The 24,708-nt window shown below is 33.6% G+C and overlaps 1 protein-coding gene across 2 annotated transcripts in view; it reads right to left on the reverse strand.

Moving 5' to 3' along the window:
- FNDC3A (fibronectin type III domain containing 3A) overlaps positions 1 to 24,708 on the reverse strand; it is a 135,568-nt gene that overhangs the window by 83,810 nt on the left and 27,050 nt on the right. For both annotated transcript variants that reach the window (XM_069467714.1, XM_069467715.1), the window contains exons 2-3: positions 24,412 to 24,549; positions 12,245 to 12,320 (exon numbers count right to left, since the gene is read on the reverse strand). In XM_069467714.1, the coding sequence (XP_069323815.1) occupies positions 12,245 to 12,320; positions 24,412 to 24,510 (175 nt within the window). In that variant the 5' untranslated portion in view covers positions 24,511 to 24,549. The remainder of the gene's footprint in view (positions 1 to 12,244; positions 12,321 to 24,411; positions 24,550 to 24,708) is intronic.

The following is a 24,708-nucleotide window of genomic DNA, read 5'->3' on the forward strand; positions in this document are numbered from 1 at the left end:
CCTTGAGCCCCCAGGTCTCATCCTTATTACAACTGCTTTGGTTATCTCCCTGATTATAATCCTTCAGTGGTGCCCTGCTCCTTTTAGAATAAATGAGCATATAACAGCATTTGTAATACAACCTATATTTCCCTTTTTAGTCTCATTTTCAGACACTCCTCGATGCACTTCTCGTCTCCAAGCTACCTCTCTAATCATAGCTTTTCAGTTCCTCTAATCTGTGTGCTCAGCCTTTATACATGCTATTCTACTCCTTCTGCCTCTAAGATATTTTTCTTTTTCCTCCTAGCTAACTTTTACCTCTTTAAGCATCAGCTTTTCTCACAACACTCAAGGACTCTTCATGCTGGCTAAGGTGTTCCTAACTCTGGCCTCCCAACATATATCTGGACATACATAATTCAATCATAGCACTTATCATTGCCCTCTCTGTTCTAACTGTGGGTTACTTGCCTGTCTCTTGCACTAGGCTGTGAGGCAAGGCCTAAGTCTTTCAAATAACTGTCAAGAATTAGTTGTCCCTCAGGACAAGAAAAGAAATTTAGAACAAATTCTCTCTCCAGGAAAAAGTATATGCTCTGTGTTTTGGCAAGCACTTGAGCACTTGAGCATGGGAGACTGGGTACAAAGAGGTGAGGAATTTCATCACATTAAGACTAAAAATAATGTTAAAATATTGGAATATGATGGTATTTCACTGTAATGATAAAGAGATTTTCCAAAAATGTTGAAGGATTATATAATGAAGCAGAAGGGGATGTCAAAGACAAGAGAACTTTCTTAAACCATAAAGAATGGAAACTAAATTTGATTAAAATTTACTTTCTAAAACTGACTCAAAATCTTCAAATATTTTATCACACAGGTTTTGAGATCAGAGAGTCCAATGTTAAATTATGACTCTGGCAGAGAATTACTTAACCTCTGGAGCTACAGAGAGAAGAATACATGCCAGCAAGAAATCTCCTCGTTAGCATTGTTATTTTGTGACTCATATGGTTAATGGTGGCATGTCTGGATGTTATTTAATACAAGACCATAACCACACACAAGTCACACTTATATAGATACAGGAAGGAACTTTCTAAGAAATGAAATTATGCCTCGTGTTTGTTGCCATGGTAGTGGACAATGATATCTTTGAGTATGAATCCTAGATTAAGTTGGAGAATGATTTTTCCATCTCTACATATCTAGGTGGGTACTAAAAATCACATCCATCATGTTACCATACAAAGAAAGAACCAGGAAAGATCTTTTCTGTTTCCTAGGACATTCTCTGCAGATGGTACAAAGGTATGTAATTCAGGTTATATATATTCATGGTAGTTTCTTTATAACTTTATATAAATATTCTCTGAACACCCTAGACTTATCTCAGCTATGCTTTTGGGAAAAAAGAGAAAGGTTTATGCCTGGGCTAGAATGCTTAATTAGTATTTCCCTGAGTCCAAAAATGTGGTAGCAGTTACTATTAAATACAAAGCTAAACTAAGGTAAATCTCTGTATTTATGATTCAGTTGCTCTTCTCATCAGGATATCCTATTGAAGCTAACTTTGGGAAATATGGCTTTTATTTTTAATAAGGAAGATTATCTTTCTAGACATTCTTTCACAGGGTTAAGAAAATAAATCCTCAATGTCTGAAGATTCTCTACCTTGGGTTTCTTATCTGTCAGAATTCTGAGTGTCAGAATTCTCTAAGCCAGTTCTATGTTATGATATTAAATTGAGACATTTCTTTTCTTCCACTCACTTGATTTTCAGAAAATTGACGGACTACTATTATATATTTATAACTTTGGTATGTCAGGTATTTTAGTTTTTACTAGTTTAAAAATCCACTTTTCTGCACCCAAAATACTGTATGATCTACTATTTTCCTGAAATGAGTTCAGGGTCTCAATAAAAACAAAACAAAACAAACATTATACATTTTATAAAATAAAGTTGAACTAAATAATTTAAAAGGGGTTAAAACATCATCATATGATTATTTACACAACTCATATTTGTCAAAATTATAAAATTATATATAGAAAGCATATATAGAAAGTATAAAGAAAGAAAAAAACTGTAATTCTACCATACACTTAAAGGAAATGTGCCCGAATTATTTTCTATGTATCTGTATTCATTAAAAATCATATTTTTTCTTATCAAAGAACACTTACTTCTGTTTATATCCTTGATAACGTATAATCAAATAAATGGTCCTGATTAAATCAAATTTCTAATTAATAAAACTTTTTAATCTTGTATTTTTAAGAGAAAAAGGATAGAACAGGACTCTTCCTGAGAGTGTCCTCTTGGAAGTATTTTCTAAGCCCTGGACTGGTTTGGACGCTCCTGCTGTGAGTTTCCACAGTGCACTTCCTGTTGTTTCTCAATCACAGCACTTCTCTCACTTCACTGAATTCCTTAATCTTCTGTCTTTCCCAGGAGACTGTAAACTTCATGAGGGGCAGGGACAGAGTTATGTGGCTTATCACTAAATTTCCACTGTTTTTGGAATAGTGAATGCACATATGAAGTTAATAATAATTTATTTAAATAAAAGAATGGGTTTAAACAGCAACCCCCAGGCCGTATTTTAATCCATCTTCAAAGCCAGCAAGGAAACTCTTCTACATACTGACTTCCTTCTCATGCTGCAAATCTCTTTCTTCCAGAGGAGCCCTGTCCCTTTTAAGAGCTTACTTGATTAGGTGAAGTTTGTCCCAGACAATCTTTCTTAAAAGCCAACTGTACCATGTAATATAACCCAATCATGGAAGTAAAATCCATCATATTCATAGTCCTGGAAATTATGTAGGGTGTGGATAATAGGGGGCAATGATCTCGAGGGCCATCTTAGAATTCTGCCTACCATATTATTTAAACTGGCTTCAGGTCTCTGCTATTTAAAAATTCTTTTGATAAAAATGAAAATAAATTTATTTTTTAAATGGTGGTAAAATATACATAACAAAATTTACCAGTTAAACCATTTTAAGTGTACAGTTCAGTATTAAGTACATTAACATTGCTGTGCAACCATCACCACTATCCATCTCCAAAACTTTTTTCATCTTTCAAAACTAAAACTCTGCTCCCATTAAATTAATAAATCCACATTCTCCCCCACTCCAGCCCCTAGTAACCACTGTTCTACTTTCTGTCTCTATGAATTTAACTATTCTAGGTACCTCCTATAAATGGAATCATAAAATATTTGTCATTTTGTGACTGACTGACTTCACTTAATTCTACATATGTTTGAGAACCTAAATGTAAATATACATCAAAAAAGACTGAGAAGGAGTTGGCAGTTTGGTAGGAGGAAAAACCATGGGAATACGTAAACTACAGATGGAAGGTCAAGAGAAGAGTGTCCAAAAAAAAGAAATAATACATTGGGTCAAATGCTGCTGGGACAGACAATACACTGGGGTCAAGTATGCTAAGAGTGGAGAATTGACCATTCATTTTGGCAACATAGAGGTTACTGGGGACCTTGATAAGAGTATAACACAATCATTCTCTAGAAGTAATAATATTAAATGATCATAATGTTTATTACTGTAATGGATTATTTTCCCACGGTTTGAAAATTTTGGAGTCAAGATGAGTGATGTAAAGCTGCATAAAAATCAATAAAGCCCAAATGCAATCTCTTTGGCCTCAGTTTCCAAGTCATTTTATGATGAAATGGGATGCCATAAGAAATATTACAGGGAAAAACATAGGTATTAAAAAAATAAGAGATTACCTATATGTTGTACATAACTACGCTGAGATTTTTTCAATTAACAGATATTTATGGAGTGCCAAGAACAGATTGCATTATAACTGCACATTTCCTCAATTGTTCATATATAAAAGGTTTAAAATGTTAAGGTATTAGAGAAATTTGCAATGGTCCATGAAGATAGTACGTCTATTGGGCTAATCTTAACCTAAGCAAACAAGTAGTGATGCTAACTCCAATCAAAGCCTTCAGAAAATTTGATTCTAATAAAAATCTGAGCATAGCAATCTAAGGAAAAGCAAATGTCTGAGAAATCAAGAGCAGTTAGAAAAATCTTTCTTCCACAGAAAACACAGAATTTCCAAATTTCTAACCATTACCTAGAACGTAACAAGTACTTTTACATAAAAATAGCTGACCACATGAATGGTAATTTAATTTTAAAAACCAACCAACTTCCCCCTCATAAAAGCACATCACCATTTTCTTCGTTTTTTTTGTTTGTTTGTTTTGTAGAGACAGGGCCTTACTCTCTCACCCTGGCTGGAGTACAGTGGCCCAATCATACAGTTCACTGCAGCCTCCAACTCCTGGGCTCAAGTGATCCTTCTGTGTCTCCTGAGTAACTGGGACTACAGGTGCACATGAACACACCCAGATGATGTTTAAAAAGTTTTTGTAGAAACACGGGTCTTGCTATGTTGCCTATGCAGGTCTCAAACTCTTAGCCTCAAGCGATCCTCCTTCCAAAATGCTGGGATTACAGGCATGAGCCACCACGCCTGGCCCCATTTTCTTTTACTTATACATACTTAGTTTATAATTGTTTAGTATGATATGTTTAAAAGGCAGCTTTTAAAAGCAAACAGAAACTGCCCTAGATATGTATGTAGCTCTTAAGAATTACTAGCTTAAAATCTGCTTAAAATAAAGATCTACTCTACCTTTTATTTTTGACTCTTTTAAAACATACATTTTTCTTGCCTTTAAAATTATCTTTCCATTTTTCTCTATTCTAAGACAATCTGCTTTCCTATAATCCTCATTTCCCAGCTCATATCTACCTTTAATAAGTGGCTTCTTTCCTAAAAAGGAAAACAGGGTCACTTGAAAGGGAGAGAGAACTGCACCCAAAATATATATTTTATTTTATTTTATTTTTTTTTTTGAGACAGAGTCTCGCTCTGTTGCCCAGGCTAGAGTGAGTGCCGTGGCGTCAGTCTAGCTCACAGCAACCTCAAACTCCTGGGCTTAAGCGATCCTACTGCCTCAGCCTCCCGAGTAGCTGGGACTACAGGCATGCGCCACCATGCCCGGCTAATTTTTTGTATATATATATTTTAGTTGTCCATATAATTTCTTTCTATTTTTAGTAGAGACGGGGTCTCACTCTTGCTCAGGCTGGTCTCGAACTCCTGACCTCGAGCGATCCACCCGCCTCGGCCTCCCAGAGTGCTAGGATTACAGGCGTGAGCCACCGCGCCCGGCCTATATTTTATATTCATATTTCTACACTTGATCTTAGCCTAAAGGCCGAGAAGTAATTATATTCATACTTCTGCCTACTTAATGAAATGGTATTTTGTGAGGCCATTTCTAAAGAAGGCTTAGATTGTGATATGTCCATTTTAGTTACTAACTAATATAAAAAGTGCTGGAATGCAAGAGGATTATAAACATTTATCGAAAAGCTAATATAAGCTATTTCACATACTCATCTTTCTGGATCTTAATTTCCTTTTGCCATTATTCATTAAAAAAATTTTTAATGGAGATCTTTGTCACTTTTTTTTAAGAGACAGGGTCTTACTCTGTCGCCCAGGCTGGAATGCAGTGGTGTGATCATAGTTCATTGTAGCAACTCCTGGATTCAAGTGATCCTCCCGCCTCAGCCTCCTGAGTAGCTTCGACTACAACAGGCACCTGCCTTTTAAAATTTTTTGTAGAGATGGGGGTCTCACTATGTTACCCAGGCTGATCTTGAACTCCTGGCCTCAAGCAATCCTCCTAATTACAGGTGTGAGCCACTGTGCCCAGCTTTTGTCACTTATTTTAACAGCACTTACTAAACGGGTGTAGATTTTCTACTTCCAAGAAAATAACTAACAGTGATTATTTTATTCATTAGGAATATGAACAATTAATGACAACTGAATTTTCCTATATTTTCCTTTTTAACATAAATATTATAATTTTCTCTTAACTAAGTCTTATATAAGATACTTTCTCTTAAAAAGTAACATTTAATAGCTTTTAGGGACAACTTGGGACTATTAGATAATGTACTCAGAATGAGTCACAGTCATTCACTTAAATTGAAATGGGCTGAATTTATGAATGGATGATCTGTTATGATTCATTTTCACAAACAAGACTCATTAATGTTTCAAAATGAGCATGGTTTTAGCCACTCTAATGGAACTCTGTTTTTATCTTAGAAGGGGAAGTATAAAGGGCAAACTTTTTATTACAATAATATGGTTTCCACCAGTATGAAAAATAGTCACCTAGGCTTTAAAGCATTTTCTAAGGGCAGTTAAGACTTTCTAAGCAATGTATAAAGGCCATGACTTCTCCATGGTTCAGTCTGCTAATTATGGAAAAAAGTAAATATGGCCTACTCATATGGGAATGCGAATACACTACACGTTGTTTTGGCTTCAGTCACTTACAATTTCAGTAGGACTTAAAGAACTTAATTAAATTCAGTCAGATTTATTGTAATGTAAAGTCAGTGGGCAAAAGATAATCAGTGGTTTTTTAAAAAATTCTTAGAATATCAATCTCCAATTATTAATATAAATTTAAGATACAGTATAATTAGCATAGTTATGAATACACAAAAAATTGGAAACTGGTAGAAACTTGTAGAATCTAATTTGCACTAGCCCATCCTCATTTCAGTATGTGCAAATTAATGGCCAGAATTTAAGTAATCTACCCAAGGCTATAGAATCACAGCATTTTAGGCTTGCTAAGAACCTTAAAAGGCATCAACTCTAACCAACCCCTCAAAAGAAATTAACCATCCTCAATAACAGCACCATCATGTGAAAAGCCAGCATAAATAGGGATTACCACCTGCAAAGATGGATGGAAAACTGATCACTCCTAACCCTCGTTGACAAAGTTCATTGCTTATTACAAAGTTCTTCCTCATGCTAAGCTAAAATCTGTTTTCCTATAACTCCCACCCATTGTTTTACTCCCAGACCTATGTCTTTAGCAATGCATCATTAATTCAGTCATGAATTCTGTTATTTCCTTAAAATTTTATTGTTATGGATTTAGGAAGAAAAGTTATATGTATAACATTTCATGGCTCTAGTTATAGTAATTGCAGCAAAGTCACTGTAGTCACTGTAGTGACCACTTAATTTCTGATAAATTTCAGAGGCATTTTTAGTATCAAAGCCCTGACATATCTAATGAGAGTCATGGGGGCTGAGGTGTCTCAGGGATTCCAGGATATCAGAGCAGATCACGAGGCATTGCACTTGCATGAGGACTCTCTATTCAGTATTTTTGCTTATATTCCTAAAATATAAAATTTGAAGGGGCTAAAGCATATAAAAACTTTTCAGGCACAGTTGCTCTGTATATTCTTTTTACTTTTTATAACTTTCTCTCTTGCATGTGGTGGCATGGAATCGCATCAGAGTAGAAGTGCCATAACAAGGCAAAACCACTAGATATTTAATTAATAAATTCTTATTCTTTAGTCTCATTTATTCATTTTGAGGTGTCATGGAAGAAAAGAGAAAAAGAAAGCATACCTGCCTCTCAATAAGGAGGGTTTTTAGCTAAAATTGTTTGTCTATATAAACTCCATTTGCTTGACACACAGAGATGCTTAAGAAATATTAGTTTTTTCTCTTCCTCATTCAACTTAAATATCCATTGAGAGTTCTCTATGTGCTGGATGCTATGCAAGACACCAGGATTATAAACATAGTAAAACTTAAGATCTGCCTTCAATTATTAATATTTTTATATATGTATCCAGGACTAAGAGAAGAGAGACATTAAAGGACTTTGCAGAACAGATGATATGTAAAGGAGGGTACCAATTTACCATCATGAGAGCCAGCTCTGCAACAGGGATCTTAGAGGTTTACCACATATTCTGTATGAAATATGCTTCTATGAACTTCCCAGTAACCCAAATTTAGAAACCTTGCCTAATTCCTTATTCTGCATATCTCTCCACAATATAAAACTAAGAGGGGAAATCTGTAACGCGTTTCAAATATCTATTAATATTAAACCTAAAAATTTCCTCATTCAATAAGTTTTTATATTCCTGTGTACAAGTTACTAGGCAAAAATGATTTAATTTTCACAGTATTTCAGTGCACAATTTGTTGACATTCTATCAAAACACTTCACTACAAAAACATAAAAACACCAAGTTGTTACATCAGTTTCAAAATACTTCTTAATAGGAAAAAAACCAGAGATTCAAGATAGTATTCTCATTTCAAAAGTAATGATGTATTAAATATTTGTGCTGAAGCTAATGAATAGTGGCTTAAGATGGGAAAAAATTAGGTATGGGTCCAAATCAGGCAGTATAAATAACCTAATCAATGAGCAGAATGGAAAAGTGGTAAAACAGGGGATTATATTTTTAGATATTTAAGAGTGAGAATAGTCCAAAAGGGCATGAAATAAGGTAAAGAACTAAGGGAAGACAGACATCAAATCCTGATGAGGACTCAGAAAGAATGGTATGGGACAATAAAAAATATTGAATCAAATGAACAAAGTATATATTTTGAATTTTTTTATTATAAATATGAAAAAATATTTTTAAAAACAAATATTGAAAAGTCCTTGTTTGTGTCCCACAGTGACTTATTTCCCCTTTCTTTCCTTTTTCCTTTTTTTTGGGGGGGGGGAGGAGGGAATAAAGAGAAGCTCAGCAATGCATTTAAAAGATTGTTATATTTTATTGAACATTTCTGGATGTTTACAGCAGGAAGACTTTTGGGTATCATATTTTATATAACTTTTTAGCTATTCCAGTCTCTTTGTGGTTATTCAAATAAATCAGGTCATTTTTTCCTTCTGTTGCTTTCGAACATTGTCCCCTTTGTCTAAAATGCCTTGAGATCCTTTATCCATCTGGCCAACTGCTATGGTTCTTAAACACAGCTCATGTGTCACTTTCTCATGGAAGAATTTTTTTCCTTACATATCACTCTGTGTTACAGAACCCCTCCTTCTGTGCTCTCATAACATCCTATATATATCTCTAATGGCTCTTTTTACCCTGCAATATACTTGTTAATTTTCCCTTTTTCTTTACTACACTATGTTCTTGAATGGCAGGAACTTAGTTTTAGTCTTAGTTTTCTTTAAACGCTCAGCAGCTAGCACAGTTGCCTCAGTAGATATTTAGGAAATTCACAGAAAAAATGATTAGCAATTTGTCTTTCTGGGAAGTATGCCATAGCAGAAAAAGTACTATACTGAGCTCTGCCCATAACTAGCTGTAACTCACAAATTCTGAACCCCCAATAAGGTGATTATTTAGAGCTCTAAAATTCTCTGTGATTCTCTGTTAACTTAGTTTTTGTTTCTATAAAATATGAACAAATAATAAAACTATTTTAAAAAGAATAGTCTTTAATTAAAATGTTTATTAATTTATACTGGATTTATCTCAATTCTTTAGGTTTTACTATAGAGATTTTCTTTTATTAGGATAGTGGCTGTCAGAGAACAGCTTTGCTAACTTGATTGCCTTAGGGTCATAACGATCTATTTTTCACTCAGCTTCACTAGCATATGATTTTCCTCCTTTGAGACTTTCTCTTTTTCCTCTTTATCTGTTGCCTCCACTTCTATTCTTTTTTTTTTTTTTTTAATTTTTTTTTTTTTTTTTTTTTTAAAAAACAATAGTTTCATATTTTTTCCCCACCCCCCCTTTCCACTTCTATTCATACTCTTTTTTTTTTTTTTTTTTTTACCTAACTCCAGAACTACTCTAGGAAGGGGACTGACACATGATAGAAAGTAGTTATGGTGAAGGGGAAGAAAAGGGAGGAGATAAACTCCAGGAATCACTAGTGTTTTCTCTTCCTGCCTTCTCTTGATTGGAGTGGGGGCATATTGGTCTTTACAAAGACTTCAACCCCAGTTCCTTGTTCACTACTATTCCTTCCACCTATATCCCATGTAATTTTGGACAGGCAAAAACATAAAGAGGGGAGAGTATTTTTATTTTCTTTCTAGTTCCCTATATCCTTTCCTATGTTTTTTAAAACTCTGCCTACTAATTTTAAAACAAAGTCTCTAATCTTAGAATCTGTCATATACAGAAAGGAGTTTCTGTTTTCCATTGAAGCAGAGAAATGTTTCCCTACCTAAAAATATCTTTACATGGTAGTTAGTTTCTGATGTTAGACTACTGTTAGTACCACGAGTACATCATAAGTTAGATACGTTTTTTTTTTTGGTCCTTACCAAAGGGGTCACTGCCACATATAAAATAAATTCAATTGATTTATGAGGGGTATGGTTTACAGATTACAGTTACAAATTAACTTCTGAAATACAAGCTATTTATAATTCAGGGTCTGGTTATCCAACTGAGATGAGCAGTTTTTATATTTTAAGTCACACTAAAACTATAATGAGGATCTTCATCTACAAATGTGTTTGAAAAGATCAATGCTATATTAGTTAAAATGTTTGCATTATAAATAACAGATACTGAAAACCATTTGAAAAAAGATGTACATATAAACCTAAGATGTATGCTTTATTAGAAACCTACATTCTAAGGGATATAGTATAAAAACAAGATTATTTTCATAAAAATCTAATTGACAAATGAAGACAGGTAAGGTTTATCGTATTGCTTATAAATTCTAAGGCCTGGTTTCTTTTAATCCTGTAATATGTGGATTCTTCCTATTTGTGAAGCTACCTTAACTACCGCACAAATGATTTAAATTAGAATTTTAAAACTCTGAGATATATAAAGTTTAAATGGCAGGCTAAAATATTTAATTTTAATTATTGAGCTAATTACTTCTTTTATTGAGTTAGGTCGACTTCTTCCTTGATTAAATAGAGGAGACAGCCTAGAAAAAATGGGGGAAGAGAAGAGGATCATAAGTCCTGGTTTGCCCGGGATAGTCTTGGTTTACACCAGATGTCCTGGAGTCATTGCTGGGGTCCTTTCACTCTCAAAAGTATTCCAGTTTGGTTGATGATAAAGTACCTGGCCACCCTATGTTTAATGCTCTTTTTTAAACATTAAAACAACAATTAAGTTCCCAATATACAGAAGGTCAGGAACTGAAGGGGATACTAAGGAATGTAGGAAATGGTAACTGTCCTCAAAGTGCTTAAACCTTAGTCGGAGAGACAGAATAAATATTTTAAGATAAACAATGCAAAATTTAAATGACTTTAAAAATACAACTAGAAGAAATATTACAAGATGGTACATGGTTATCTGGTAAATGAATGGCACAATAATTGGTATTATAGGGTTTCACAGGAAATGGGAATCACCTTCTATTAACAATAACACCACAGCACTCACCATTTATTGAGTATCTTGTATCTGCCAGGTCTGGTTTAGAGTGCATTACACACATATTAGCAAATACTCACAATTATCCTATAAGATATACTATTATTGATGGAGATGGGAATTTTATGGATTAGAAATGTACTTACAGAGGTTAAGTAATTATAGAGGTTAATAAGTAATAAGCAAGACTACATAGCTAAAAAGTGGCAGAGTTAGGATTTAAGCCCAGGTTTTCTAATTCCAAAGCCAGGGACCTTTTTATTGCTACCATGTTCACATATAAAGGTGGTTCTCAACTGGAGGCAATTTTGCCCCTCTAGAGGATATTTGATAATGTCTGGGGACATTTCTCTTTGTCATAAACAAGTGGGTGAGGGGGACTTACCAGGGGGTGGAAACCAGGGGTTCTGCTAAACATCCTACAGTTCACAGAACAGTCTCCCAGAGCAAAAAATTACCTGGCCCAAAAGTCAACGGTGCTAAGATGTTCACTAAAGAAAGACTTTACAAAAAACTTGTTAAAGTTAAGATCTGAGCTTAGTCTTAAAGCACAGGTAGGATTTGGATAGGCTGGGGGTGGTAGTAATAAAGGTGAATTCTAGATGAGGGAAATAGTACAGACAGCACAAGACAGGTTAAAGAGACAGTGAATAAGCCAATGAGAAGGACTAAAGGAAAACAATATTGAAGGGGAAGTGAGAACAACTACAAAGTTGAAATGATCTTTTTGAAATATTGAGGAACCTGGACTAGAATCATTGAAGATTTCTGAGCAGGGAAGTGACATGAACAATATAATGTTATAGTAAGATTAATCAAAAAACCAGGGAAAAGAGACTAGTCAGAATGCTACTGCAATACTTTTGTGTGGTGGTAGTGAGAAAGGAAGAAATCATAAACATATACACTATTATGTACCACTATTTGGTCTCTAATGATAATTACTGATTACCACTCTTACCTGTAATGCACTGAAACTGTCCATCTTCTCTTCTTATTGTAAATGCTTCCCCCGGGTTAACTTGTACCAGAATAACCTTAAAATGAGGGGAAGAAATATTAATCAAAATAACAAAAGAGTAAATCAGAATATAAAAATATTAAACGTTGCTAGTAACAGAGCAGATGTGAACTATTTAGCCTTATAAAACCGGAAGGAAAATGGGGATTATACATTTACGATGTGGGTCTCTTCAAAAAGTATTATTTCACTTTTCTGGAGGTCAGACTTAAGCCAAAAGTAAAGGGAATAGAAAAAGAAGATAGTGGCAAACTTTTTTTTTTTCCCCCACAGAGACTTTCTTTGCTAAGTGGCAAACTTTGATTGGAAAGAAAGGTCAATAAACTTCACTCTGAAACAAATATGGAGTCAAACCACAGAATATTTGGATCATCCATGTGAGTTCATCAGCGGCAAAGTACTGTGTTTTTCTAAAGATAAAGTATAAATTAACAGGTAGAGCATAAGCTGAGCATACTTTAATTGGTATTATATCTTATAAGTCATATCTGAGAATGTATTAAACTAAACACACCATTCTAAGAAGTTTTCTTTCTTATTATACAGGTGATATATACTAATTTTATGACATTTGAAAACAGAGAAAAATAGGAAACTGGGGAAAAAAAATAAGTCCTACTACCCTAAGATAAACACTGTTAACATTCTGATAAATTTCTTAGTCTTGTTCTTCATGGGGTTGATTCCTCCCCTAAATCCTAGATACAAGATATTCAATTCTGTATCTTTTCTTAAGTTTAATATAAAAAAAGACTTCCATGTTATTATTCAAAATATTTCATCAAATGATTATACCATAAACTACTTAACCATTCCCTTAATGTAAGGAATTTAGGTAATTTTCAATTTTTTCCATTATTACTAACAATGCCAAAGTGAGCATTTTGGTATGTAGTTTCCCCCTCTCTATAGCTAGTATTATTTCATTATGATAGATTCCAAGAAACAGAATTTTGGTGCCTGCTGCTATACTGCCTTTTAAAAGGGTTTTACTACTTCATATTTCCTTTCATAGTCTAGAATACCCTTTTACTACATTCTCTGCAACGCTGAAAATTACAGTTGTAAAATCTTTGTTGCCTTGACAGATGAAAATAGGATATTACAGGATGACTATCCCTTATCCAAGATGCTTGGGACCAGAAGTGTTTCGAATTTTGGATTTTGAAATATCTGTATGTGTGTACATAAAATGCGGTATCTTGGGGCTGGTACCCAAGTCTAAACATGAAATTCATTTATATTTCACATAAACCTTATACATGTAGCCTGAATGTAATTTTATGTATATAATATTTTAAATAATTTTATGCATGAAACAAAGTTTTGACTGTGACCCATCATATGACCCTGTCTCATGAGGTCAGGTGTGGAATTTTCTACTTGTGGCATCATGATGGTGCTCAGAAAGTTTCAGATTTTGGAGCATTTTGGATTTTGGGATTTGGGAATTTTGGATTAGGGATGCTCAATCTGTAGTGTTGTTTTAATTTGCATTTCTTTGATTATTATCTCTATGCTGGTTACTAGCCCTTTTATAAACTGCTTGTTTATGTCATCTTACTCATTTATCTTTTGGGTTTCTAAGTGTTATTAATGATTTGTATGGATTCTTTGCATATTAAGAATAATCATATTGCACTATATTATGCTGTAAATCTTTTTCTCATTTTGTTTTTTCCTTTTTCTTTACTACAGGTCTTTATTTTCCTACAGCCAACGTTATCCATTTTTTCCTTTGTGATACCTTCTATTACTTCTATATTTAATTTCATCTAGAGCTGTGCTGTCTGTCCAATGAAAGCAACTTGACTATCAAAGTACTTGAAATGTGGCTAGTCTGTATTGAGATGTGCTGTTAAGTGTGAAACACACACAATTTCAAAGGCTTAGTATACCTAGCCAGACCAATGAGGCAAGAAAAAGAAAGGGCATCCAAAGAAGAAAAAAAAAGAAGTCAAATTGTCCTTATTTGCATATGACATGATCTTATACTTAAAAATGCTAAAGATTCCATCAAAAAAACAAATTTAGTAAAGTTGCAGATACAAAAATCAACATACAAAAATCAGTACTGTTTCTAACAGCAATCAATCTGAAAAAGCAATCATTCTGAAAAAGAGATCAAGAATGCAATTCGATTTATAATAGCTGCAGGAAAAAAAAATATCTAGGAATAAATTTAACCAAAGTAGTAAAAGATCTCTATAAGGATAACCATAAAACACTTATGAAAGAAACCGAAGAGGACATACACATAAAAACATGGAAAGATATCCTATGCTCATGGATTGGAAGAATTATTATTATTAAAATGTCTATATTACCAAAGGGATCTACAGATTCATATAATCTCTATCAAAATAGCAATGACATTCTTCACAGAGATAGAAAATTCACATAGAATCACAAAAGATCCCAAATAGCCAAAGCAATTCTGAGCAAAAAGAACAAAGCTGAAGGCATCCTACTACCTGATTTAAAAGTATACTATTCCAGCCTGAGCAAGAGCGAGACCCCATCTCTACTAAAAATAGAAAGAAATTATATGGACAGCTAAAAATATATATAGAAAAAATTAGCCGGGCATGGTGGTGCATGTCTGTAGTCCCAGCTACTCGGGAGGCTGAGACAGGAGGATTGCTTGAGCTCAGGAGTTTGAGGTTGCTGTGAGCTAGGCTGACGCCACGGCACTCACTCTAGCCTGGGCAACAGAGTGAGACTCTGTCTCAAAAAAAAAAAAAAAAAAGTATACTATTGAGCTATAGTAACCAAAACAGCAAAAAACAAAAAAATTTAGCTGGGTATGGTGGCATCCACCTGTAGTCCTAGCTACTCTGGAGGCTGAGGCAGGAGAATCACTGGAGCCTAGGAGTTGGAGGTTGTAGTGAGTGATGACTACACCACCACACTTTAGTCTGTGCGACAAAGCAATACCCTGTCTCCAAAAAAAGAAAAAAAAAAAGGCATATGTAAGACTTGAAAGACTTGAAACTGTTGAAACTCATAGAAGAAAACATTGGGGACAACAGTCTGGGTAAAGATTTTTTTATGTAAGACTTTTAAAAGTATAGGCAACAAAAGCAAAAACAGACAAATGGGATTACATGAAGCTAAAAAGTTTCTGCACAGCAAAGAAAACAATTAACAAAAGTGAAGAAACAACCTACAGAATGGGAGAAAATATTTGCAAACTATCCATCCAATATAGGATTGATAACTAGAATAAATAAGGAACTCAAACAACTTGATAGCAAAAAAATAAATAATCTGATTAAAAAATGGGCCAAAGTCCTAAACAGACATTTCTCAAAAGACATACAAATGGCCAACAGATATATGAAAAAACGCTCAACATCACTAATCATCAGGGAAGTGCAAATCAAAACCACAACGAGATATCATCCTACGCCAATTATAATGGCTACTATCAAAAAGACAAAAAATAACAATTGCTGGTAAAGATGTGGAGAAAGGGGACTGATCATACACTGTTAGAGAGAATATAAAGTAGTATATCTATTATAGAAAACAAAAAATTAAACAAAAAAAACTTTCTTACTGCTGGGTATATATTCAAAAGAAAGGAAATCAGTATATTGAAGAGATACCTGTATTCCCATCTTTACTGCAGTACTATTCACAATAGCTAAGACATGGAATCAACCTAAATATCCATCAACAAATGAATGGATAAAGAAAATGTGGTATATATACATGATGGAATATTACTAAGCCATAAAAAGAAATGAAATCCTGTCATTTGCAGCACCATGGATGGAACTGGAGGTCATTATGGTAAGTGAAATAAGTGAAGCATAAAAAGAGAAATACTTCATGTTCCCATTCATATGTGGGAGCTAAAAAAGTGGCTCTCATGGAGGAAGAGAGTAGACTTTGTTAAATGCTGTGTTTACCAGAGGCTGGGAAGGGAACAGGTTGGATGTGAAGAGAAGGTGGTTAAAATGGGTACAAAAATACAGTTGGATAGAAAGAATAAGTTCTAGTATTTGATAGTACAGTAGGGAAATTATACTTAATAATTTATTGTATATTTCAAAATAGCTAGAAGAATTATAATGTTTACAACACAAAGAAAAAATAAATGTTTGAAGTGATAGACATTCCAGTTATCCTGATTTGATCACTGCACATTGTATATACACATCAAAATATCACATGTACTCCCAAAATATATATAACTATGATGTATCAACTAAAAAAACATTAAAAAGGCTTAGTACAAAAAACTTCAACAATGTAAAATACCTCATTAATAATTTTTATACTGATTACGTGTTAAAATACTATTCTGGACATACTGGGTTAAATAAAACATTATAATTAATTTTTCCTGTTTTTACTTTTTTAATGTAGCTACTAAAAATTTAAAATTACTTTTGTGGCTTGCATTTTATTTCCATCGGATAACACTGATCTAGAGGTTCTGTAAGTACCTTTAGAATCATCAAATAAAACCTATTTTCTTCTAGTTTTTTATATATTAGTAGTTTAATTGCTTATATTTATGTCCTTAAGGCACCTAAAATTTATCTGGAGAAGATTCAAAAATGTTTTTTTCCCCAGAGATCTACCCACTACAATTTGCTAAATTTAAGATACCTCCTTTAGCACACAATATACTCTTCTTGCCTGTCTCACTCATACCACTTTTGCCACTTTCTGGCAAAAGTGCTTTGGAAATATGTTTTAGTTTAATAATTTTAGGCAGTCTAACTTTAGATTTGGGTTGGTGCACCTCAGTTATTACCCTTCTTATTCAAACATTTCTTTGATATTGACTGAGGAGAGAGGTACTATAATAGGAGAAATGCTATCAAAGCATAACAGACTAAGTGTCTAGTCTGTGTGTATATGTATGTACATTTGTATGTTTAATGGCTTTCCAGAATATGTAAAATTAAAGCTGAGTCCTGAAGACCGAGTAGGAATTAGTGAGAAAAGAAGAATGGGAAAGGCTTTTAGGCCCAGAGAAGCAAAGCTCAAGGAATGGAAATGCCATGAATAGTTTACTGTGCTCAATGAACCGAAAGAAGTTTTGTAGTTCTGTATGGTTGGAGCATAGGGGTGGGAGTAGGAATGGAGAACAAAGGGGAAGGCTGAGAAATACAGGGAGAGGTAGATGGGTACCAATCTCTGAAGGATCTTGTGAATCATTTTGAGGGCAATGAAGAGTTTTACTTAAGCAGCGTACTGCCATGGAGGATTAACCTGGGGCAGCATAGCAACTGGGTGCAGGAAGGCCTGTTAGGAGGCTACTGTAGTCATCATCTAGATAGGTTTCTATAAGAGCATTAATTTCTACTTTTAACTTTTTTCTTCCTTTCTTTTGTTTTCCTTAGGCTTACTATGTTGTTTTTCTAATTTTTCAGTTGAATATTTCATTTCATTCTCTCTTTAGTAACATATGCATTTAAGACTATGAGTTTTAACTCAGCTTAAACATACAGAGTATTTTCACTATTATTTTTTAGATTTTCTGCTATTTTGTTCTTGATCTTTGTGATCCAAAAACTGTTTTAAATGAACTTAAAATTTTGATAGTGGGCTTAAGAATTTTTATTTTTCTCTTCTTTGCAATGCATTTTTAAGGATTCTAACAAATCTATGGTTCCTTAAAAAAAATTTTTTTAACCCATTCTGTCTTCTCCTCTCCTTTTCTAATTAGTGATTAAATTTGATAGTGGTGATGAATTACTGAAGGATGTGACCTGAGGCCAGCATGGAGTTAAACCACAAGAGTTCTTAACCTAGGGACCATAAATGGGATTCAAAGGGCTTCTGAAACTTTCTGTAGATATTGAGATTTCTGAGTTTACTGTTTTCATTAGATTCTTAATGCGGGCAAAGGCCCAATGTAAATGAAGAACAATTAGGACAGAGGAAATCAAGAGGAAATGACTAAAGCAATAAAGTGAATTATGGCGACATTATCTAAATATCTTTGTTTTACTTCCCACTTTACCCTCTGGATATAAAGACTCCTAAAAATTCTACAACATTTTGACAAAGCTACATGATGCTGAAATTATCATGACAGAATGTTGGCAATCTGCTCAGAGAGAAAAGAATAAAGAGGGAAATTAGAGAGGGAATTAGGAAATGCAAAAACATAATGCTCTAATGTTATTAGTTGATAGACAAATCAGGAATATATAAAGAAAGGAATATAAACATGGGCACATCTTACATATCCTTGAAGAATGAAGAAAACATTATAATTAAAATCTACAAATAAACTAAAAGCTCATTTTTTTAACGTAAAAATTTTAGCTCTTTCCTCATCTGAACTTTTAGGAGAATAGCCAATGAACAGGATAATACAACCCTTCTTCTGGCTTTCCAGGTTATAATTTGGGACTTTTTTTTGTCCATCTCATTATGTCTATTCTAGGCTAATCTAGTCCAGCCAAACAGGCATCCAGATTCCTTGCTCCTGCCTCTACTCTTTTGCTTATGAAGTCACCTCTGGGATAATAAAAAAAATGAGACTGATTTTTGAATGAACACGTAAGAATATACAGATGCAAAATGGGGCTAGTCTCATCTGAATAGTTTTGGGGGAGGGGCAAATATAGTTATTAAGAATATAAGCTTTGAAGTAGCTCAGATCTAGGTTTTCAAGCTGCTTCACCACTTAATAGCTATGTGCAACTTTGGACAAGTTATTTATTCTTTGTTTCATAGTCTGAAAAATGAGATCAATAATGATTATATCACAGGGATGTTGAAGGATTAAGAGATAACATATATGTAAAGTACACAGCATGGTGTGACATACACAATAAGCAGCAGTAAGTGAAGTCTGTTATACATTTGTTCAACAAGTATTTGGGGGCAATCATGTAAATGCCAGGTACTGTTTAGGTTGTGGATACCTAGTCATGAACCAAATAGATGAGGGGTCTACTCCAGAGAACTCAAAATAGCTAAAATTACTTTTTTATGGATTGTCTTGAGAGTTAGTTTAGAAGTCACAAATTACTTACTATCTTCTTTTGGTGTCTCCCCACTTCCTTCCATTTAACTATGTAGTTAACCGAATAATCTCCCTCAAGGATTACTCTCATTTCATTGATCTACATCTGATATTTTATTGACCACCATATCTTATTATCTCAAATCTAAAACATACAATGTAACATTCAAAACCTTTTATCAACTACCCTATTTTTAATGTCTAATGTCATGTCTTTAATTATTATTAAAATATTTCAAACATACACAAAATTAGTACTGTATCTATTACTTTCCAGAATCAACCAGAATTATGTTGATGATTTTTCCTCAGATGCTCTATTGAAAAAGAAATATAACTTTATAGATCATTTTTTATAAACCTGGAGTGTATCTTTCTCATCCTTGTTTTAATATTCTTAATATGCATGCTTATATACATCCATTATTAGTATATACCAGTGTTTTCCGAGTTTTTTGGTTCATTTTTATTAGTTTATATCAGTGGCATCACATCTTACATATCCCTTTCTAACTTGCTATATTACTCAATTTTGTATCTTTGAGACTTATCCATAGTATAGATTCATACAACAGAATACTAGTATATAATATTACAGTATTCCATTATATGAACTCTCTATAAATCTATCCATTTTCCTACTGGTGAACATTATTGTTTCCAGCTTTTTCACTATTACAAAATGATACAATGAACAGTTTTTCACACATGGCCTTGTATCTATGTATAAGATTTTTCTACAGAAGAAAATATCTAGAAGCATATGTTAGATTTTGGGTATGCACTTTTCTGGCTTTATTAAATATTGTCGTACCGTTCTCCAAAATGGCTGTGCCAGCAGTGTATGAAGAATTCCACTGTTCCACAAGCCTTATTATATTGTCAGGTTTCTAAAAATTTACATTCTTAATGAGGTTTTAATTTGCATTTCTTTCTTTTAAAACATAGCTCCAATCTCCTTCTTCCTCCAAACCTTTAATAAGTCCAATGAATCATCCCAAGAAGATAAGGTATTTCCTATAAAGGTACTCTGTGGCTACGTTTGTGGCTAATGTGAAATTCTTTCTTTATACAGTAAGCACTCATTAATGTGTGAGTTAACTTTATCAGCTGTTTTATCTTTAACATGTCAATTTCTATATTATTAATATATAGATATGAGACACTGGGATTAATGCTCATTATTAGTTAAAAAATAGGTATTTTATTCAGACATTCCCCAAAAGGAAGGCCTACTGGATAATTCAAAGTCATGCTAAAATCTTGGAAAAAAAAATACTTTTTTTTTCAAGTATATTCTAGTATTACCAAGGCAATAGTGATGAGAAAAGACTTCCAAATCACTTTTAGTCCTTAATTCATACTGGTCCTTAATTCATATTATAAACCAGTGTGCCTAGGCACACTCATACACTTAACTGTAAAGCTTTAGAGACAGGAATTATACTTTGTACCTAGTTAGTATTCTTTATAACTTAACCTAGTAGTGGTTACTTTAGTAAATGCTTATGAAATGAAATTGTATTTCAATTCCTAAAAAGCTACTATTTGAGAACTAACCATATCTAACCAATTTAAAATCTTGTGATTTATAATTTGTCACATAGTCATGATTCCTGCCTATCTATATGGAGCAGGTACAAGGAAGATATTTAGGAGACAATTTAAAATAATGAAGAAAATATCAACGGTGGCCATATTTTTTTCTATTTCTAGAGGTGGAGAGAAAATGGGGAAAATGTGAACTACTATTACTTAAAAATAATGATTACTAAAAACCAAAACAACAGTATAAGTAGGTTGGCTAATTTTGGATTAATCAAAACCAATTATTTTCTAGTTCTTAAAAGAAAAAGCTTTTAGCTTTTCCCTGTTTAGTATAATTAGCTGTGAGTTTGTCATACATGGCCTTTATTGTATTCAGGTACTTTCCTTCTACACCTAATTTATTTAGAGTTTTTTATCATGAAGGGGTATTAAATTTTATCAAGTGCTTTTTCTGTATCTGTTTAGATGATCATATGTTTTTTGTCCTTCATTGTATTAATGTGATGTATCATGTTTATTGATTTGCATATGTTAAACCATCCTTGCATTCCTGGGATAAATCCCAATTGATCATGGTATATTATCTTTTTGATGTATTGTTATATTTTATTTGCTTTTTTTTTTTTTTTTTTTTGAGACAAGGTCTTGCTCTGTGGCCTGGGCATGAGTAGCTGGGACTACAGGTGAGTATCACTGTGCCCTGCCAATTTTTCTATTTTTTTGTAGAGTCAGGGTCTCACTATGTTGCTTAGGCTGGTCTTAAACTCCTGACCTTAAGCAATCTTCGTGACTTGGCCTCACAAAGTGCTAGGATTACAGGTGTGAGCCACCACATCCAGCCTGGATTTGTTAGCATTTTGCTGAGGATGTTTGCATTCATATGAGATACTGGCCTGTAGTTTTCTTGTCTTGTGTCCTTGTCTTTGGTATCAGGGTTATGCTGGCCTCATGGAATGAATTAGGAAGAGCTCCCTATGCTTCAATTTTTTGGAATAATTTGAGAAGAATTGGTATTAATTCTTCTTCACAGGTTCTGTAGAATTCAGCAGTGAAGCTATCTGGTCCTAGAATTTTCTTTGTTGGGAGACTTTTTGTTATTGATTGCATCTTGTTATTGGTCTATTCTATTTCTTTTTGGTTCAATCTTGGTAGATTGAATGGGTCTAGGAATTTACCTATTTCCTGTAGGTTTTTGAATTTATTGGTGTATAGTTGCTCATAGTAGTCTCTAATGATCCTTTGTACTCCTGTGGTATCTGTTGTGATGGTCCTTTTTCATTTCTGATTTTATTTATTTGGGTCTTCTCTCTTTTTTCCTTAGGTAGTCTAGCTAATGGTTTACTAATTATGTTTTCAGAAAACCAATTTTTTGTTTCATTGATCTTTTGGAATTTTTTTTAGTTTCAATTTTGCTTATTTCTACTCTGATCTTTAGGATTTCTTTCCCTCTACAAATTTTGGGTTTGTTTTGTTCTTGCTTTTCTAGTTCCTTGAGATGTATTGTTAAGTTGTGTATTTGTAATCTTTCTAGGGTTTTTTTGTTTTGTTTTGTTTTGTTTTTTTTTGACAGAGTCTCACTCTGTTGCCTGGGCTAGAGTGCTGTGGCGTCAGCCTAGCTCACAGCAACCTCAAACTCCTGGGCTCAATCGATCCTCCTGCCTCAGCCTCCCGAGCAGCTGCGACTACAGGCATGAGCCACCATGCCTGGCTATTTTTTTTTCTATACATATTTTTAGTTATCCAGATCATTTCTCTCTTTTTTTAGTAGAGACGGGGTCTCATTCTTGCTCAGGCTGGTCTTGAACTCCTGAGCTCAAACGATCCACCCACCTCAGCCTCCCAGAGTGCTAGGATTACAGGCGTGAGCCACCACGCCCGGCCTTTTCTAGGTTTTTGATGTAGGCTTTAACTTGCCTCTTAATACTGCTTTTGCTATACCCCATAGGTTCTGGTACATTGTGTTTCTATTTTCATTTGTTTCAAGGAATCTTTAAATTTCATTCTTAATTTCTTCCTTCACTTATTGGTCAAAAGTGCCTCATAAGGAAGATGACTCTCCACATGACCCTCATAAAAACAAAGCAAAACAAATCAAAACAAAAACAAAAAATTTATCCATTCATTTTTAAAATTTATTTTGCTCATACAGGAGGTATATAAATATTCCCTTAAAATTCAAATGGTGCAAACATTCAATGGTGCAAACAGTAACAACTACATCAATGTACTAGATTCTTTTATACATTAGACTATATGAAACTAGTAACTGGCTGGAGGCGACAAATGATAACTGAAGACACTCTGAGAGCCCCATAAGGTAAATATACACCTGCCACATCTATTATTTTTGTGGGTAAAAAAAAATCTTGACAGACTTAAATTTGACGATGAAAAGCAAGTTAGTAAAATGAAGGTGCGCTAGAAGCTATCTGAGCACATATAAAAATTAAAACCAGGACACAATATGTTTTATGCCATGTTTATATAAAACAGAAAAATTTAGAACCCAAGCCAATTTGCAACTGATTTTTTCAATAGCAGTAGCCCCTTATCTTCTAAGCAAATCATAATTATCCACTATAGATATTGTTTGTAAAGTAATAAAATGTGATTTTTTTTTTTTTTTTAGTTTCCAAAGGAGGCAGTATGAGTAATGTTTAGGAGCAGAAGTTTTTTGTGATCTTGAACATGTTATTTAGCCTTTCTGAAACTCATTTTGTTTCATCTGCAAAATAAGGACAGGTATATCTACCTCACAGGATTTTTAGGAGAATTAAATGAGATCATAAAGTTCTTATAACAATGTCTGTTATACTTTGAGCACCCCAACTGTTCCTTCTCCTCCTCATTATCATTCATTATGTCCTTAGTCTTTGTTTCCTCACTTACCTTACTAAAATACCTACTGTATAGGACAGTTGTAAGAATTAAGCACATTGCCTTGAACATAATAGGTACTTATGAAAGCCCATTATTCCCATCCCTTTAGAATTACTGGGGGAATGATGAGTCAACGCAACCACAGAACAACATTTTTAAAACCCTGGGTTGGGGAAAAATATATTAGCTTTTCAAGAATTGTGCATTTGCTTTTGGAAGTGAGAGTCTTGTGAGAAGAGGAGAGTGGGAAGAAAAAGAAAATAAAGTTTTAGTACTAGATAATGTAGGCAGTCATTTAATTGCATAATTAACTCAATTTCTTAAAGATTTAAACTAATGATTTATATTAACCTTTAAAGTACAAGGTTAAACTTAGTTTAAAAAAACACTCAGGGACTAGCACATTATTTGTCTAAAAGAGAACAAAAACAACTTAATGGCAACTAAATATGTACAGAAATTTGACCATAGTTAGGTAGACATTTTAGAAGCAACTTCAAAAACAGTCTCATTATTTTATCATCTTACAAAACCAAAACAACATTTTCAACTGGAGTTTAAAACACAAATTAACAGACACCTACTATTGTGAAGTTTAATTCTGTTTTAAATTTTGCATTCTTCTGAAAGAAATATATGTGTAACAGACATAAGGAAATAAAGATTTCATTTTCCTTACCTGTTGTGTTCCATCTGCACTTACAATAGGGGCAGACAGAAGAGAAATATCACTACTTAAAATCTGAGTTGTATCCAGTAGCGGTGGATGTTCTGCCATTATCAATAAGACATTAATATACTGGATAACGCTCCAACTCTGAAAAACAAGAATATATACCCATTTGTGTATACATGCCTAAAATATATTAAAATATAATACATTTAAGATTTGACTCATTCTTTAACCTAAAGAGATATTCCTGTCAAAAGAAATTCTGCAATATTCTGTTGACTACTTTTTTCAGTCAACAGATCA

Source organism: Eulemur rufifrons, chromosome 4, assembly GCF_041146395.1.
Source record: "Eulemur rufifrons isolate Redbay chromosome 4, OSU_ERuf_1, whole genome shotgun sequence".
Taxonomy (NCBI): Eukaryota; Metazoa; Chordata; class Mammalia; order Primates; family Lemuridae; genus Eulemur; species Eulemur rufifrons.